This window comes from Trachinotus anak, unplaced genomic scaffold (genome assembly GCF_046630095.1).
Source record: "Trachinotus anak isolate AG129_WGS33_773 ecotype Australia unplaced genomic scaffold, CSIRO_AGI_Tana_v1 ptg000032l, whole genome shotgun sequence".
NCBI classification, from domain to species: Eukaryota; Metazoa; Chordata; class Actinopteri; order Carangiformes; family Carangidae; genus Trachinotus; species Trachinotus anak.
In genome coordinates this window covers 6,918,968-6,939,510 of record NW_027273883.1, presented here as the reverse complement: position 1 = coordinate 6,939,510, position 20,543 = coordinate 6,918,968, and the positions used below count along the sequence as shown (strand labels likewise).

The 20,543-nt window shown below is 37.9% G+C and overlaps 1 protein-coding gene across 1 annotated transcript; it reads right to left on the bottom strand.

The window, feature by feature from the left end:
* Positions 1-231: 231 nt before the first annotated feature.
* LOC139612910 (uncharacterized) lies at positions 232-20,525 on the bottom strand. The gene is made up of 24 exons (XM_071469059.1): positions 20,372-20,525; positions 19,815-19,916; positions 19,094-19,507; positions 18,486-18,591; positions 14,667-18,387; positions 13,854-14,282; positions 13,342-13,662; positions 12,678-13,148; positions 11,659-11,934; positions 11,279-11,554; positions 10,902-11,013; positions 10,724-10,793; positions 9,298-9,701; positions 8,923-8,996; positions 5,981-6,110; positions 5,471-5,577; positions 4,369-4,776; positions 3,764-4,084; positions 3,344-3,592; positions 2,766-3,047; positions 2,382-2,666; positions 2,139-2,250; positions 1,656-1,725; positions 232-1,263 (listed from the first exon to the last, which is right to left on the bottom strand). The coding sequence occupies exons 5-24, from the start codon at positions 14,725-14,727 to the stop codon at positions 868-870; spliced, it is 4,854 nt and encodes a 1,617-aa protein (XP_071325160.1). The 5' UTR covers positions 14,728-18,387; positions 18,486-18,591; positions 19,094-19,507; positions 19,815-19,916; positions 20,372-20,525; the 3' UTR covers positions 232-867.
* Positions 20,526-20,543: the final 18 nt, after the last annotated feature.

Sequence of the window (20,543 nt, the reverse complement as noted above, 5' to 3'; positions counted from 1 at the left end):
TAAGTGCCCAAATTTGTGTGTACAGAGTCTGAATGAAAATGTATAATAAATACTTGGGACACTTCCTCAGTGCATAAGGTTAAGGTGTGTTTTTGTATCAAGCTGAGAAACAGCCAGAGGACGACAGAGTGGCACAGAGGCAAACACAGGGGCACTGGGGATCCAGCAGAGCACTTATGGCACAAACATGCTATAAATTAAAGAATACAAAGTTAGACATTTTCAAATAAATGGACTGAAATTATGTAGGACTTTAATCAGAAAGGATTTCAGGCACAACTTCAACTACTTGCATGAAAAAGGAAAAAAGTCAGAAGAGGCAATGAAAAGCACTTTACAATTTGCCTCATACTCTGCCTCATATTGATGAGATTAATGAGCATGCAGTGCACCAGACCGATCACCAGGAGCTTGGTTCACTGGACGTGGTCAGCTTTTCCATGAACACAGCAGAAATTAGTTTGAGACAGTTCAATCATATTATACACAAAAAAAAAACAACACAACAACATTTGAAGATGACAATTCTGTACAGTAAACTACTTTAATGTAGTTTTTTCAGCTGCTTGTATTTCTTAATAAAAGGGTATTTTCTGAAAGTAATGCAAAGCTCTACTGCTACATGCATCTTTTTACTTTTCCACCTGGCTCATGTTTTGAGTATTTATACACAGGGTGGCTTTTTGGGGGATCAGTTATGTGAAGCTGCCTTTGTATGGATTGATGTGTTTGTACATGAAATATGCGTCACTTGATATTGTTACATACATGCTTTCCTTTCCTAACAAACGGCACCGCATCATATCTGAACATGAGCATTTCTGCACTAGATCAACCCCCTTGTTGCTCTCACGCGCTCTCCTCCGTTTAACGTGACTCCTCTAAGTCTGAAGTCTGAAGCATTATTTTATTCACATTCGAATACAGCGCCACATCCTCACCTCCCTCCTCCTTTGCTAGCATACACTGTTCCGTCTCCTTATCCTCCCCTTTCATCACCTCCTCCTCTTTCTTGTCCTCCAACACTTCAATTTCCTCACCCCCATTGTCTTGTCCGCATGCTACAGCTTCTTTCTTAATTTCAGCGTACTCCGTCTCCACAGGGTCTTGCGTCTCCTCGGCCTCTGGGGTACCCCTTCTTTTCAACACAGAGAAGTCAATGTCAGAGTACTCCACCTCGTTTGGTTCCACAGCACTAGCTCCTCCCACGGCTGCCTCTTGGTCATGGGTCCCATCATCGTTCACAGCTTGACCATCGTCGATCTGTCAGATACATCGCAGTAGTGATGTAAGTAAATAGCTATCCCACACGGGTCACACAATAATATGTATGCAAAGCATAACATTTCTTCTCTCCTTTAGTGACATTAAATATTTTCATCTATATTCTAACCTGTTTCTCTGATTTTCCAGGCTGCATCTGATTACCACTCAATTCCCTTTGCTTAAAAAATCAGCTTGTAAAGACGTGAAACATGCTTGAGATACCAGAGGTATCATGTCTGACTCTATTTCAGTCCTCTTTAGATTACTGTTGTGTGTTATTGCAATGAAATGTGATGGAAAATGATGGAAGTGCATATAAACATTTAATTAACATTTAACAAATATATTTGAAAGAGTTTTATCACTACAAATAGCAAAAATATACGTACTAGTGGAACCGCCTGAGCGGTCACCAACTCCAGGTTCTCAGCCGGATTTCCAGATCCCCTCTGTTTTTTCCTGAAGAGAAATGTAATTAAACAGCAACAATTGTTAACAAATAAATAGAAAAAAACCCAACAAGTAATAAGCAAGTTTTACAGAATTAAAGTCACACTTAAAACAGGAGTTTAAAGGACCAAACCTGTGATTCTGAATGTTTTAGCCCACACAAATGATGAACTTTACATCATTAACCTCAATTTAATCAGGTAATGATAAAGGAAGAACTCATTTAAAAACATGCCGTGGTTTACCTTGAAAAATAATTGGCATTTATGCTAGTGTAAGTATTTATGATCTGCAGTAAACTGGCAAAAACATGTTAAAACACTGGTATGACCCTTTATGACTGATGGTAATACAAGAATAAAGAAAGAAGAAAGAAAGGAAATACCTAAAGAAGCTCAGTAATACAAGGATGACAAACTTACCTGGGGCATTTGCTGGCCAGCCAGAACATGGCTGCTGAAAGAGTCACCCCAATCAAAAATGCATTGATGACGTGTGGTTGTTTAACAATCGTTAACAGCTTTGTGAGTAGATCTGAGAATGAGGAAAAAATAACTGTGGTGATTGCTGTGTCTCCTTTTTCTCAGTGATAACATAAAACACACGGGAGCCCCACAAAAATTTGTATCCTGAAAATGTCAGTGAAGCAGTTGTGAACAACTTACCATGTTGTTTTAAGTCATTTGTTGGGATGCTGAGGTTCTCTTTTGATTCCCCATTTTCATTGCTGCTGACACACTGAACAACAGTGTTACTGGGATCTTTTACAGTTAGGATAACAGTGCTGTTGACTGTGTGGTCTGTCATCGTGGTACTGACTGAGTGCACAGTGTAGTTTTCCAACAGCGGCCATTTGATGGTGGGTAAAGGAGACCCCTCACTGACACACACACAGGTCAGGAGCTCTGACTGAACCTCACATGCAGAACTACTTAGGATCCTTGGAAAAACTGCACACACACGAGAAGGATATCAAAGTCACAGCAACCACACGCTAAGCCGATATGAACTTGCTTTGCTTTTAAAGGGAACTAGTGCAGATCACTTACATTTCACAGTGACTTCAGAACGTGTGGTCAGAGCAGTGATCACATGTTTTGCTGTACAGACGTACTGTCCAGAATCTTCTGCCGTTACGTTAGAGATGAGGAGAGTGGCTGTTCCAGTGTCATTCTGCAGGATGGTCTTGGTTTCTCTTGTCAGGTTTTTGTTGGAACCAAGTTTAGTCCATATGATATCCAATAGACGGAAACTTCCAGCACTGCAGGTCAGATTCAGAGCATCACCCATCTTAACAGTTGTCACTCCAGTGATTACAGGTTTCTTCAAATCTTTAAGACAAGATTTAAAACAAATTATTAGAATTTGTCTGAAAAACAATTTCTTATTACCCTGAACATGTGGCTCCAGTGTGAGGCTGAGAAGCCTTAAAAATCTATCAATAGGTTTACGTTTTTTTTTTTTCAGAAAACGTATAATGTTGGTTAGAGACCAATACATGAAAAATAAAAAATCTCTATATTTATATATATCTAAAATCAAATTCAGACATTAGACTTGATAAGGCCTCTGATAATGTGATGTGATGTGAATTTCCTTTCCAGGAACATTTGCCATATGCACTCACATAATGTCACATTTTTCATCAGGGTGTTGTTCAGATGTTTTGCTGTACAGATGTATTGTCCAAAATCATCTGCTGTCATATTGTGGATGATAAGAGGGGCTGATCCTCTGTGTTCCATCAGGTTTTTGTCGGAGCCATTTTTAGTCCATTGAATTAAAGATGCAGGGAAACTATTGACACTGCAGGTCAGATTCAGAACATCACCCATCTCCAGAGTTGTATTTCCACTGATTTTCATGTCTTTCACATCTGAGAAAATATGTCAGCAGAGAAAAAACTCTATTTACAAAAACTGTTCACTTTGTATTAAGAGTCAAAAAGTTTAAAACTAGATCAACTGTTTAAGACTGGGCCCAAATGTTTCACGTCATTGCTGAACCTGAAGTGTTTTGTGAATAAAGTACAGTGTGTGCTACTCACAGGTCACATTCAGAGTCACTGTCTCCTCTGTGGTGGTGATTCCTGTGAAGCTGACCTCACAGGTGACCTGTGTCCCGTGGTGTTCAGCTGAAGCGTTAAAGGTCAAAGTTGAGCTGTGTCTCTGCATGAGGGCGGTCAGATTCTCAGTTTTGAAATGAGTGATGTGTCCTGTGATGTGAGAGTCCTTCTCTCCTGCTCCTCTCCACATCCAGGTGATTTTAGGATCAGATCCAGAGCAGAGACCAGGAGCAGTGCAGGTCAGTGTGGCCTGCTGTCCCTCTGTCAGTGGAGGAGTCATCACTGTGGGCTTCTGACTCAGACCTGATGGGAAAGGAAATATAAAAAGAGCAGATACAGCAGGAATGTTTGTATAAGAGAAAAAAGTCAGACTGTTGTTTCAGTCCATTGAGTTGCAGTGGTAGTAGAAACCTCAAAAACAAAAACCATATCAGTATGAGTCGATGCAGCTACGGGCAAGTGTGAGAAGACGCTTCATTGTAGTTTGGGTGGACCAAGTCTTTGATAAACTACAGTTGGTGCATATTACACTGTAACTTTAACAAGTAACACATTCACTGTACATATAAAGTATTTGCTGTTGATACCTGTAACAGTAACCTTTGCTCTAGATCTGGCTGTGAAGCCATCATTCTTCACACTCAGGATACCATCAACTCTGGGTTGATATGATCCAGAGTCTGTCTCCTTCAGGTCGTTGATGATGATGCTGCAGTTTTTCTGTCTCAGGTCAGGCTCCAACAGTGACACTCGTCCTCTAAACCCAGACTCAACATTTCCGTTGTTACTGGAGCTGAATATTGGTGTGTCAGGTTTACCACATGTTGTTGTAGATGGATCACATTTGTACCAAATTACACTTTTGACATCATCATCATCAGCAGCAGTGAAAGAGCACGGTATCACAACACAGAGTCCAGCCTCTGCTTTTATATCTTGTTGACTAAGGGTGATACTGTGTTCCTGATTATGTTGCCATCTTTGACCAGATGAACCTGTTAATGAAGAGAGGGAAAGAGAAACAAGTTTTAAAATGACAAGAGATTTTGATGACACAAGATCACTGATGAAGACAAATCATGTTTACTAAAATGTTTTCTTGTTTTTTGTTTAATGTTTTAGTGTTATTTTATCTAAAGGCTGTTGTCAGCTGCATTATACCATTATGTTTCTGTTGATGTACGAGGTTGATTTTAAATAATTTTTCAGACAGTTATGTTATCAGAATCCTCTGATTATAGATACAAAAATTATACTGTTTCTACACTGAACATTCAACTTAGTTTTCTTCTCATAATTTGTTGAGTGAATTCTTAATTAAATTTAAGAATGGGAAATCAGGGATAAACTGGTTTTAAATATAATATTTAAATTATATTTAAAACCAGTTTATCCCTGATATTAGGATGATCCACAACATCTGTTCATTATCATGGGAAATCAGATAAACTGGTTTTAAATATAATATTTAAATTATATTTAAAACCAGTTTATCCCTGATTTCCCATGATAATGAACAGATGTTGTGGATCATCCTAATTCTCACCAGCTACAAACTACAGGAAAAGGAAAATACTTATACGTAGGGCTTGAACTGACAACATTAGTTTTTCAAAATGTTTAGGTGTTGTCAGAAGCTTCAAAAGATAAATACTGGAAGCATGACAATACTACAGTTATATACTCTACCTCCACGAGCACTGCTGACTCTCACAGAGAAGAGCAGAGTCCAGATGAGAACCCACATCCTGATTAAAATCTTGAGGCAGTCGGTCTCTCCCTCCACAGGACAAACTCTTCATTTCAAACACACAAAAATTACATGAAAAGAGCAATCAACATACAAGAAGTTCAGGTGATGAAACTGAACAAGAAACACCGTCATGGCTGACTACACACATTTAAATACAGGATGTTGCATGTGTTGCAATTTTGTTGCATTAATAAATTTGACAAACATCTTGAGAGTTGTGAGTCCCCTGAAATGTTTTATTTTGGAACCTTTTCCAGAGAGCTGTTAAATACATTTTACTCATCTGTAACAGCTCAAAAACAAAATGGAAAAAGAAATATTATAGAAATAAAAATCTACAATTGCCCCTTGGTTCAAAAAAAGCATTGTAACACATATTTCCCAACAATCTAAAAATGTTTTGTTTTTTGTTTTTTGTTTTAAATAAGGTGAATATTGTGTGTTACCTCTTTCTGTCTCCTCTCTCCTCAGTGATCTCAGCCGAATGTCTCTGCTCTGGACTGACTGTACCTCCCTTCTTCCTCTTGTACTTCTTCCCTCTTTGCACTACAAGTTTCCAGGAAGTTTCTAAAACCACTGCTAGTCATTACTTCCTCTAGACTACCACACTTAAAGTACAGCCAAAGTACAACCTCTTACTATCAAATTATACACAATATATCCAGTTGAGAACGTGCAGCTCAAACACTCAACAAAATGAAACAAGACTAAGATTAAGATTAAGATCTTCTTGACTGTAAAAGGATGCGGCTCTTTTAAAAAGAGGAAGTGTTAAAAAAAAGAAAAGTCATCTCATGAAACCAACTATTCTATCTAATCATCCTCAAACATCATAATGCAAAATAAATTATATCTCTGTATTACTAGGTTAATATCTGCAGTGCCAGTTATAATAACAATTGTCAATAACTGAGTCATTAATAATAGTAATGATAATAATAATAATACATTTTATTTATATAGCACTTTTCATACACAGAATGCAGCTCAAAGTGCTTAAAAATAGACAAGAAAAACAGGAAGGAAAGAAGTGGAAAATAAAGAATTTCAATGAAATGAACAACTCTAAGAGCTAACTGAATGCTAAATTGAACAGGTATGAATTCACTTGTCATTTGAGATTGTCCACTGAATCTGCCCCTCTAATATTTCTTGGTAAAGAGTTCCACAATTTAGGTGCATAATGGATGAAGGCCCCTTCTGCAGTTTTATTTTGGGGAACATTTTGAATATTTAGAAGACCTGCTGTAGTGGATTGTGGAGAGAAAAAAGAGATAAGAGAGAGATAAAATGACAATCAGTGATGTAAGAAGGCGTGAAACCATTAAGAGCTTCGTATACAAGTAAAAGAACTTTAAAATCAATTCTGAAAGACACAGGGAGCCAATGCTGTTTGGCAGGTACAGGAGTAATGTGCTCTCTCTCATGTGAACATTACAGTAGACCAATGTGCTTGAGATAAAAGCATGATTGAGCTTCTCAGTGTCTTGTTGACTTAAAAACAGGCGCACTCTGGCAATATTTCTGAGGTGGAAGAAAGCTTGCTTGGTTACCTTACTTATGTGGGATTTGAAAGTTAAATCAGAGTCCAAAATTACACACAGACTTGTTACTTCTATTTTATTGTGCTGTTAGTTAGCATTAGTTTAATTAATAGTTAGCATTAATCTTTAGTTTGTTCATGCATAATAAAGACAAATCCTGTCAATGATTAAATGCATTAAATACCTGCAGATTCAAAAAGAAATGATCTGAATTCATCCTACTTCTTAATTTCAACTGCACGGAGCCTCTTTGAAAGAACCTCTGCACTTGTAACTGTGTTTTATGGTTTAATGGTTTATTGTGCAAAGTCTTGTTCAAAGTTGTGCTCTAAGAAAAGTCACTAAAGCGATAAGTCATCTAAACTTTGCCTGGTATGTCATCACTGTATTCTGTTTAACAACTTCCTTTTCACACATAGCCACCAACTATAGCCGCCCTTATCAGTTAATGCATGTGTGCATATAAAAAGCTAATGAAACTATTAAAGCTTTGCTGTAACTGACAACTCAACAGGGGCGCCCCAAACAGAATCAAACGTGTTTTCTGTTAAAAACAAAACCTTCTCACTTAGTTCTGAGAGTCAGCCTGATTCTCGACACGTTTTTCAAAAGGGGAAATAATCTATGACCTGCTGAAGAACTTTAACACAGCTATGGAAGCAAAAAAAAGAAAAAAAAAAAACTAAAAGACATTGCACTGATCTGTAATCCCTAGAAACAAAACAAACAAACAAACAAACATAAATTTGTGAAAACTACTGTCTTTTCAGTATAAAATTTGCTCTTTGTGTCATTATCTATCCACTGCATATCAACGAGAAACATGGAAACTTAGTTCGACAAATCAAGCAGGTGTCTTCAAATGTATATCTGAAATGACATTGCTGAAGTCTCATTAAACAATCTTGTAACACTTTTTTTTTGCACAGAATGACATCCATATGACATCGCGCATTTGGAACTACTCTAGGAAGGGATCTTACTCTGTCAGGGTTTACACATGGCTATGATAAATGCTGTTATATTTTCTATTCCTTGTAATCAAGTGGCAACCCACCGTGTCGTCACCAATTGGTTTGTAAACTGCCATTTTGAAGCCTTGAGTTTGCAATTTGTCTGTCGCCACCTTTGTTTTTTGAAACCAGATGAAACCATATTTGGAGGAGAAGGTGGAGCTGAGGAGGAGTGAGGGGTGGATCTGGCCTGCTCTGTACTCTATCCTGATTGACAGGCAGGTGTGTACTACAGTCTGTCAATCACATGGTAGCCCCGCCCTAATGTATACCCTGCTTTATGGTCTATTTTCCTCTAAACGGGACCATCACTTAAAAAAATGAACATCATGTTGTATTGAAGAAAACTTGAAACTAGTGATTGAGACCATTAGGAAAATGTTTACCGAGGTAATAAATCAAGGGAAAAGTTGGGTCATTCCTACACAGACTTATACAATACAATCTGACTTCTTTTTGCAACCAGTGGAGTCACCCCCTGATGGTCATTAGACAGAATGCAGGTTTAAGGCTCTTCCACATTGGCTTCACTTTTCAGATCCAGAGTCAACGTCCAGTTTTATATACAGCCTATGCTTGGAATACTGTGCTGCTGACAGTGCAAATGAAAAAAATAAAAACAAAACCAAAATGAAACAAGACTGCCACTCGGTGAAAGTGAGACTGTCAGCATACTAACATACTCACAATAACAATGCTAACATGCTGATGTTTGCTATACCCATTATCTTAGCATGTTAGCCTGCTAACATTCATTAATGATCACAAAACACAAACAGTACAGTATATAATAGTATACAAGTAATATATACAAGTATATAATGTCTGTACAAAGTTTCAACACAATCTGTTCGGTGGCTGAGATTTTCCAGTCTGAACCAAGGTGGTGGACTGGCTGACATTCACTATCAACAACAGATAAGAAGTTGGACCATACAACAGGGCACAACGTACTATATCACAAAAACACTTGAATAAGGAAATTCTGCCCAACTTCCAATTCACCTTTAGTCAAATGAACGCAGGTGCATATACAAACATGTAGAGTTGTTATGTAGCTCAGTCACAATTTATCAAAGGCTGAATTTGGCGTTTGAAGATCACAGTGCTGGTGGTAGGAACTGTCCATCATATCAATCCATTAAATCTGATGAAAGCAATGAAACTTTATCGTCAAGCATCTCCAAAATAAAAAACAATCCTTACATCTCACCCATTATATCCTTTACATTGGAGTACACCGCCATGTCCTCCCTTTCCTCCTCTTCCAGGACACAGTCTTTTGTCTCCTCATCCTCCTCTATCAAGGCCTCCTCTTCTTTACCATCCAACATTTCACCTTCCTCTCCACCATTGTCTTCTCTTTCCTCTTTTTCTTCTTTTTTGATTTCAGCGTACTCTGTCTCGGTGGACTCTTGAATCTTTGCTGCCTGCCTGGGTCTCTTTCTTTTCAACAGTGAGAAATCAATGCTGGCATACTCCACATCTTTTGGCTCACTGTCGAGTTCAGGGTCTGTTTTCTCTGCTGCCACAGTTCCATCTTCAGCTGCTTCTTGGTCGTGGGTCTGACCGTCTTCGACTGCTTGACCATCATACATCTGCAAGGTACAACGTAAATGACATGAATGATTTGGCAGCTGCAACAAGCCCAAAAACTCTATAGTATGCATGAAGTCTCTCTGTCTGGGATATTTACATAACTGCAAATTATTTCAGAATATTTATTCTAACTATGCCACAGGCTACAGTTTGAGTCCATTCATTTAAGTATGCTTTCAAAGCTTTAGCTTAGCTTTGTGCGATGGTTAGATTATTGTTATGTGGTCATCCAGAGCAGTCTTTTCAAATCAGTCTACTCACGAGTGCATTGCAGGAAAAAAAAGAAACAACAAAAAAACAAAAAGGGGAACTCTGAGCGTCACATAAGATATGGTGTTGACTGTGATAGAAAATACAGTATCACAAGTTTGCAAGTCTGCAAGTTTCAGCACACACATGAAATGAGTGAAGCATACAGTTAGATAAAGGCAGAGCACTGAAGTCATGCTTGCATGAGTTGATTGACAGTCAGACGTCAACATCAGTGACTCACTCATCAACTGTTTGGCTACAATCTGACTAATGACATTCAGCCACATTAATGCAGGTGTACAAAGCGGCGTTTAAAACCTGACACTTTTCCCCTTTACTCAACTGATGCTGAAGCTCCCTCCACCACCCTTCCTCCTCTTATGTGCTGTATTTTCCTAAGATTTAATACCCATGTATGTGTTTGTTTAGAGGGAACTGGTTCGTCTAGCAGACTACCTGTTGCTCGTCAGACTTTTTGAGAGATCACTCAAAGAGTAGAGCTTTTTTTTTGCAAAATGTAACTACATCATCTGCTAATTATGGTCACTTCCCTGAATAAAGTGTTTCTGATAAAATGAAAGCCACATTCACACGTTTAAAATGCCACAAAGTTCTCCAAAATGGTCGGCAGTATGAAATGGACTGAAACACATAAAACACGATGGTTGTTTAATGAAAGAGATAGAATATTTCAAACCATTTAATTCTGGAGACAGGTATGAAGAAAACTAATACTTAAATATATGAAGCATTATAGAATTAGATGAATCAATTTAAATACCGGTGGATCCTCTTGACTGGTCACCATCTCCAGAGTCTCATCCAGATTTCCAGAGCTCTTTTGTTTTTTTCTGAAAATAAAAGAGAAAATATATTTACACAGCAACAAATTTAAATGTACGTATAAATATTACCCACTGACAAAACCTGGAAATTAATTGTTGGAATTGATAGTGTACCTGTGGCATTTCTTTGCAAAACAGCAAAAGACTGCTGAAAAAACAACGCCAGTCAAAAAGGCAATGATGGTTTGCAACCATGAAACAGTTTTTAATAATTCTTTGGATTTATCTGCAATCAAAAAGAACAAAATAATTAATGCTTTTGCCCATGTATTTCTGAACAATTGTATAAATATATATATATATATATATATATATATATATATATATATATATATATATATATATATATATATATATATATATATATATGTAATTATTTGCCTAATAAGTTGTTTGTATACAAGAGAGATAAAAGAGGTACTAAAAATGTCATAAAGCAGTGGTCTGTATTTAAGTAGTAGCAGAAGTGTAGTGAAGTTGAGAACATGTACCATATTTTTCAGAGGTGGTGGTGAGCTTTTCTTTTGCTTCCTCATTCCCATTGCTGCTGACACACTCAACAGAAATGTTATGGTGATCTTTTACAGTTAGGATGATGGTGCTGTTGACTCTGTGGTTTGACACACTGGTAATGACTGAGTACTCAGTGTGGTTCTTTAACAGTGGCCATCTGATGGTGGGTAAGGGAAACCCCTCACTGATACACACACAGGTCAGGACCTCCAACTGAACCTCACATGCAGAGTTTTGTAAGATCTTTGAAAACCCTGCCAACACAACAGAAGGGCGTCAAAGTCACAACAATATGCTGATAGTGTTAAATACATACACATGAACTTCCTTCTCAAAAACATCAGCACAGTCTACTTACAAGTCACAGTTACATCAGCATATATAGTCACAGCCATGTCCAGATGTTTAGCTGTACAGATGTACTGTCCAGAATCTCCAGCTGTCACATTAGGGACCATAAGTGTGGCTGATCCAGTGTTGCTCTGCAGGTCAGTTCCATTGTGCAGATTTGTGTTGAAGCCAAGTTTAGTCCATGTAATAAGAGACGGGGGGAAACTCTCAGCACTGCAGGTCAGATTCAGAACATCTCCCTTCTGAACAGTTGTATCCCCAGTGATACCAGGTTGTCTCATATCTGTGAAGTACATTTTAAACAAATTATTTCAACTTAAACTACAACAAATGTAGGGAAAACAGATGAATTTTTTTAATTAATTGAAAAAAACATTTCTAAGTAATGAAATTTAAGCAATCTGAGAGCCAAATACATTTGATACATTACATAATTTTGTGGATACCTATATACATGTAATATATATCATATACAGATGTGCCACTTCAGACTAATTCTTGAGTTATTATGGTGACTTTTTTCCTGATAAAGTACAAAAAAGCAGCCATAGTGCAAGTGCTTTGGTGTATAAATATAGCTTAGTATATCGTATGAATAATAAATCCTAAAAGTTTGTGATACACACAATATTGTGTATTTTTTTATGCTACCACTGGAGGGTACTGAAGTTTGAAACATTTTAAAGTTTAAGTTTCTATTATTCTAAACACGAGGCTCCAGTGGAGCTGACAACCACTTGGACACCATCACAAAGCCTCTACAGGTCCGATGACTTTAGTAAAAATCTCATTTACAACAGAAACTAAAACAAATACAGTAAAGTAAGAGCCCTGCAGTTAAAAATGCACAAATACTGAGATGGCCTAACATACTGCACATGTGAAGGCACAGTTATTCAGGGTGAATTCGTGGTATTATTGAAGTTGGTCTCTGCGCTAAACTCATAGCTTTAGTTATCTGCTAAGAAAGAACTACAGTCCTATTAATTTACTGTCTGAAAACACAAAGTTGTGCAATGTACTTACATATCACTTTTACATCAACATTTTTCTTCCAGGTGTTGTTCAGCTGTTTCACTATGCAGATGTACAGCCCAGAATCTTCTGCTGTCACATTAGTGATGGACAGAGTGGCCATTCCACTTCTTTCCTGCAGGAAGGTTTCAGTGTCATTCTGCAGATCAGTGAATGTGTCGTTCTGCAGATCAGTGAATGTGTCGTTCTGCAGCTCATTTAACGTGTTGTTCTGTAGCTCAGTTAACGAGTCGTTCTGTAGCTCAGTTAACGTGTCGTTCTGCAGATCAGTGAATGTGTTGTTCTGTAGCTCATTTAACGTGTTGTTCTGCAGATTAGTTTCTGATCCATTTTGAATGTTTATGTCAGGAATTTTATTCCACATGATGAGTGATGGAGGGAAACTTTCAACACTGCAGGTCAGATTTAGAGTCTCACCCTCCTTCACTCTTGTATCCCCAGTGATTCTTACTTCCTTCACATCTATGACACAAAAAGACAGGTTGCACAATCATATAGCATTGTTGAATTCATCTTTTCTGCAAGAACACAGTTGATGTTGTAAAATTCAATAGAGTTCAGACCTTCAGAAATAACATGAGAGCAAATCTATTAGCAAACATTTTAGATCAGTTAAAAGTATATTTGACAATAAAGTACAGTGTGTGCTACTCACAGGTCACATTCAGAGTCACTGTCTCCTCTGTGGTGGTGATTCCTGTGAAGCTGACCTCACAGGTGACCTGTGTGCCGTGGTGTTCAGCTGAAGCGTTAAAGGTCAAAGTTGAGCTGTGTCTGTGTAGGAAACCAGCCAGATTCTCAGTTTTGAAATCAGTGATGTTTCCTGTGATGTGAGAGTCCTTCTCTCCTGCTCCTCTCCACATCCAGGTGATTTTAGGATCCGATCCAGAGCAGAAACCAGGGGCAGTGCAGGTCAGTGTGGCCTGCTGTCCCTCTGTCAGTGGAGGAGTCATCACTGTGGGCTTCTGACTCAGACCTGATGGGAGACCAGAACATGAATCAGGTGAACTGACATAGTAGGAGCTGCTGCAGTTCCTACTGGTTGCCCACAGAGGTCGACAAATGCCAAACATTATTTTATGTCCCATTATGACAATAAATACACCAAATGTGTCAGTGCAGTTTTAGGCACATTTTCTTGTATACATTTATTGTAGCTCTTCATACCTTTAATAGAGACAGTTGCTCTTGGAGGGTATGTAAATCCATCTTGTCTTCCATACCGGTCACCATTAACTCTGAGCTGATATGATCCAGAGTCTGACTCTTTCAGGTCATTGATGATGATGCTGCAGTTGTTCTGACTCACATCAGGCTCCAACAGTGACACTCGTCCTCTAAACTCAGACTGAACTTTCATATTGTTCTTGTTAGTGTGGAATATCATGTCTGAATCACTACATCTGTGTTTAGCTGGTTCACATTTGTACCAAACTAGATTTTGGGGTGTAAAGCCATAAACAGTAGTGAAAGAGCACGGTATCACAACACAGAGTCCAGCCTCAGCTGTTATTTCTCCTTCAGGCAGAGTGATACAGTATCCATATGGCCATGTTGAACACAGTTGTTTTCCTCCCACTGATGCACCTGTTAATGCTAAACAGTAAGAGAGAAACAGAGACAGACACAATTTAAACATATATTTTAACAATGCACCATGACACTTAATAAATGAGGGAAGTCTAGATCTCCTGACGTCTTTGTCTGTTTTATATAACTGCTTGAGTAAACAACATGAGGGAATTTCAATTGAACTTCTTTATTCATTATATGTGTGACAAACAAATAAGGAATTTAAATAACTATTTATCCTGGAGTTTCCAAGTAAATAGATGTTGGGAGTAATGTTTAATGAGCTGGTAAATCCAGGGTAGAAAAACTAAATACTTCTCAGGAGGACATTTATCATGGCCAGTTATTACTAACTATTTTGTTCATATCTAATACTGGCATCAAAACAAGACAATAAAAATTAAATACCTGTATCAGCATTGCTGCTTCTCAGAGAGAAAAACAGAGTCGCCCAAATGAGAACAACCATCCTGATCTGATGCTTGAAACAGTCAGTCTCCCTCTCCACAGGACAAACTTTACACTAAAAATGGAGTAAACAGGCAGGAACTGAAGCAAAGGAAACTCCAAAGTTAGCATCATCGTCTTAAAAGAGGATGTTGCATGTTCAGTTTTTCCCTAGTTGCAAGATCAACACACTTTACGCAGGGCTGTGAGCACATTTTTTATGGTAGAGCACATTTGTGCTTGAAACGTCCTGTGTAAATGAATTCTACGACAATAATCTTTACAAGAGCTCTGAAACAATAAATATCTATAATCCCTGCCATGTTCCGGGGCCCCTGTCCAACATTTGAGCCCTCTGAACCACACTATGTGTGACAACACTGTCTTCAATCCTCCCGTCCTCAACAGCTCTTTCTCCAGCACAGTCCACTCTTATTCTACCAGCAAAGCCAAGAATGTGGAAGAGCATCGATATGATAACATGACCACTTACAGTTCACAAGAATATTTTAAGCATTAGTTAAATGTTGTGTTTTACCTCTTTCTGTTCCACAGTAATCTCTGCTGAGTGTTTCTGCCATGAACTGACCCTTCCTCTCCTCACTTTTCTGTTTCTCTCCTGTTTGTGCAACAGCGCAGTTTGAGGAAGTTCCCCCTGCTCACTGCTGAGCAATATTTCTCCTTTCCTTAGACTGATTAAACCTAGTTTTTCACAATATCACAATACGTAAAATGGAGTCCAAAAGTCTGAGACCCACTGTACATTGTATATGTTCTTACAAATTTGAATCGTCATTTAATTCATGAAATAAAAGAAAACTGTTTCTTTTTTTAAAAAATCTTTAAATCCTCTCCACATCTGTGAAGAAATGTCAAATGTTCCATTAAGGAAAGTACTGAAATTTTTTTTTAATCTTGTTATCTTGAGAAACTTTACCTCATGTTGTTTCTGTTTTTGAGGTCATATGGAATGACTTCTTTCTAAATCACATCAACAATACACAACACACACTGCCGCACTGCTGTAAATGGTCTGTGCTACAGGCTAATATCTGCATGTATTACAACAGTCAAGTCACAAAGAGGCAACTTGTGGTTGATATTGTACAGTATCTGTAGTGTGTCAGAAAGGTCGCTGTAGTGACATTTAAAGATTTAAAACTTCACTTCAAAGTCACTGAACCATCACAAAATATGTAGGATGCACAGATAAGTTTCAGATAGAAGACGTATTTAAGGTATGAACTCAAAGAAGCCAGTAAAAGGATAAAAGCGTATATTCATTATGAGGACAAAGGGAGAATTGTTTGTTATTACCAGGAGTGATACGGTGTGAAAAAAATAAAAAATAGAAGTAAGATAAGTCCTTGAAAACGGCACAAAATGTGGCAAATATCCTACTGGTACTGCTAGCAAACATACTGCTAAACCATTTATTTAAATATTGTTATTTTCATGGTGAAATTTACAGTATATTAAAAGTTGACATTAATTTACTGTAAAATCACATCTGTGGAGTATACAAGTCGTTTGCGCATTACACAGGTCAGCATCACATAAATACAAAGCAAAGATGAAGAGAGTGTAACAAAAACCCGGTTTGTACATATTGTAGGCTACAAATGATCAGAAATCACACATTACCTGAGATTTGACCTGAGAAATGTTAAGCGGTGGGAAGAAACTGAGTACATTTACTCAGATACAAGTTTCAAAGTACACTTTTGAGGTTCCTCGTATTTCCACTTTATATTTTCTTCACTGCATTTCTAAGGAAAATACTTAACTTCATTACTGACATGTACTTATTTACTTTGCTGATTGAAATGCTTCATACAAAATCTAAAATAATATAATGTAACGTTACAGATACAATACATAAGGTCATTGACATTACAACTATTTTGAAGATAAGTAACATTTGAATGCATAAGTTTTACTTTTGATGGAGTATTTTGACACTGGTTTGTTGCTAACTAAAAAATGTTTATTTCTCTGCAGCATCAACAAATATAATACAGTGATGTTGATGTAGATTACTATCCTGAGGAAAGCCACAGAGAGCAGTGGCTGCGTTTGACTTACCGGTATGAGGACGACCTGTGCTTCCTGTTGGCAAAATGAACATCAACCCTGTGGTATTATATCCCACTGGACATATAGTCTTCCAACACAGAGGCTCCATGATATTTCGGTCAAGTTATCCCAGTGTCCAGACTCGCTCCTGTCAACATCTGTGGTCCATCCTTCTACCTGGGTCCAGTTAGCATCGAAGGCTATCGCTGCTAGCTAGCTAGCAAAAGCATGCATTAGCAATGTGGAAAATTTGATAATTATGACAGATAATATATACATATTTCTTTTCTTTTTTTTTCTCTTTTCATCAGTTTCTAAGTTTAGATAAAAAGCCACAGGCACTTCCCTTCACAGTTTCCAGAGTTCACAGCTGCACATGATGAGACCAGTCAACAGATAAACCTCCAGCGGAGTTGCCAGATTTGACAGACAACAGGTAAACCAATCATGGCCTAGAACCCGCCCAGTCGTCTTTTGCAAAAGTTGTAAGCACCAAAAGTAAACTGAGGATGTTTTTCAAAACTAAAACCACCTATAGTTTTTATTTATGAATTAAGTTACAAAGGGCAGCAAACAGAAGTAACCAAAATCAAGTCCAAATTTGCTGTGACCACCCTTTGTCTTTGAAAAAGCACCAAATCTCCTTTAGGTATACTTGTGCACAATTTTTCAAGGGACTTGGCAAGTTTGTTGTTGGAGAATTTGCCACAGTTCTTCTGTCTCTTCATGTAATCCCACACTCATTCCATGATAGTGAGATCAGGGCTCTGTTGTGTTGCAGGACTCCTTGTTGTCACCTATGACTCTGGTTGTATACAGTATGGGCTTGTTGTCATGCTGCAGAATCAATTTAGGGACCAATCAGACACCTCCCTGATTCAACAATCAGTCTGCCTTTATTAGGTCTGTTTTATCTATAGAAAGTATTGCCAAATAATCTGTGCTTAGTTGACTTCATCTGCATTGATACGCTTAATTAAATGTAAACAGAAGAAAGTAGCATACTGTACAATGCAAATTATAAATCAGTAAAGGAAACATTTAAACCACTCAAGAAATATCATAGAAATTAAATCTTGAAAATTATACATGCTTTTATATCCCGATCCACTAAATCAGCAAACACTGCTGCCTTTAAATCTTAGAACTCACTTTCAGAGAACGGCTTTTCATAACAACTATACTTTTTATTGTGAGATATGTATGTTTTCTTTTATTGTCAATTTTTTTACTTGTTTTGTGTTTATGATTTCTGCTTTTTCTCATGCAGCTATCTTAAATATGCTTATGTCTTGTCACTGCATTTTAGTTTCATATATCTGTGAAGCATTTTGTGCCTCTTGGTTGAGAAAGTGCTCTTTGAAAAAAACTTCAAATAATTACTTTCTTTGTTTCTCTTATCCTCAATTAATGAATTTCAATGCGAGAAAAAATGCAGCGAAGGTGTCTGAAAGTCATCACAAAACTGTAAAGACACGCGATGGAAGCTGACATCTGTCAGTTCAGAGTCTGGTCAATAACTTCATACTCTGGTGATCTGTCTGTTTTCTGCAGTGACATGTAAACTCTGTCCTCTTGATTTGGTTTCAGCTTTTTTCTTGCTTTCCTTTGGAGAAAAAATATAATAATAATAAAACAGATTAAGCCATGATGTGTTGGACTGACAGAGCCTTTAAAACATAACATACAGATGTAGTAACATACCAAAGGAAGACCGCACAGATTGTGTAGCAGATGTTCACACTGAGGGACACCCCGGCAATGGCCCAGGGAAGGACTGCACTGTCAGGTCCACAATGTTGCACAGGACCTGCAAGAAACGACATAATTTAGATTTCATGAAAGTTTAAAGTGTTATAGTTTATAGTCTACATATTGTTCCCACTTTATTAGCTGTATTGCTCAGTGTTGTCAAATAGCAAGTATTCAAGAAACTTTTATCAATAATTGCTGCATAATGTATTGTGTTTTGGAAAACATCAACATATGAAATGGTTAAACAATTTGATCATAACCTTATGATACAATACCATATCTCTATTAAAGTCCATAAACAATGTAATTATTTTAATTACTGTCCAGTCGTACCCAGTTAGCCCAGAACTTTTAAAAAAAATCAAATTCAAAATGACCAAACCATGTGATAACCTCACATCAACCTGTTGGTAGTTCTCTGCTCCAAACTCAGAAGAAGAATAGCAACTACAACAACTCGCAGTTTTGTGTATAAAAACACTGTACATTTACATTTCACCGATAACCACATCACAGCAACAGGAAACTTCTCTCTGTATATTTGCCGTAGCTCTTACCTTTAACGGAGACATTTGCTCTTGCAGAGAATGTAACTTCGTCCGTCCTCCCAAACCCCATGCCATTAACTCTGAGCTGATATGATCCTGAGTCTGACTCAACAAGATCACTGATGATGATGCTGCAGTTCCTTTGTCTCAGGTCGGGCTCCAACAGTGACACTCGTCCTCTGAACCCAGACTGAACTTTCATGTTGTTCTTGTTAGTGTGGAAGATTATGTCAGAATCACCACATCTTTGTTTAGTTGGTTCACATTTGTACCAAACTAGATTCTGGGGTATGAAGCCAAAACTAGCAATGAAAGAGCACGGTATCACAACAGAGAGACCAGCCTCTGCTGTTATTTCTCCTTTACTAAAAGTGGCACAGAATCCACCTTCACAGTGCTGACTTCCCCTCATTGATGCACCTGCTGAGTGCAAAGAAGGAGACAATAACATGGAGAGGAGATATTAAGATTTTGGCAGTACCTCATGATATACAATGAATGATGAAGAAGAAACACTGTGATGACTGTTTCTGGTTTGTATAACTGCTGTAGATAGCAGTGACGACACAACAGAATTTGAGAACTGTATCTTTGGCAAAAAGAACTGAAAGTGAGATTAATTTGAAAGCAGGTTAACATTTATAATGATATTTATTGTGGTATATGTGGATAAATATTCAGATACTATTACTGCCAGGCCGCTGTTTAACAGCATAATAACGATGCATACCTCTGGCAGCATTGCGGCCTTGCATAGAGAAGAGTGAGGTCACCCAGATGAGAAGGAACATCCTGATTTGTTGCTTCAGACAGTCTCTCTCTCTCCACAGCCCTAAAAGTGCAGGTGGTAAAACTGAAACAGAGGAAGCTCCACAGCTGACATCACAAATCTCAATACAAGGATGTTCAGTTATTCCGCAGTTGCTTAATTAAACATGGCTACCATTTTACCCGGGGTGTTGCTAATCTGACACTTTAATTGTGAAGCAGTGTGTAACATGTAAAGCAGTTTCTATATAAATAGACAGTTACAGCAGCTCTGATACAATAAATATCTATAGTCCCAGTCCAGGTCTGCGATCAATCAGGACTGTGGCAAACACCAGCTACGTTTAAGATCTGTAACCCTCCCATCCACTCCCACACAGTCCACTCTTATCAGCAACAGTAATACCAGGAATTTGGATAAACATTTTACAGGTAAATGTAAGTTAGGGAGGAATCTTCAACTATTAATTTTTTAATTCAAAAGGATATTTATAAAACAAGGTAAATGTTGCGTTTTACCTCCTTCTGTTTCGTTCTCCTGCTTTCCTCCTTGTCTTTGCCCGGTGTTTCTGCTCTGAACTGATTCTTCCTCTCCTCTCTCTTCTATGTCTTCCCTCTTTGTGCAACAACAACAAGGATTCAGGAAGTGTCCATGCCCAGTGTCATTATTCCTCCTCCTTGTTTGCGAAGC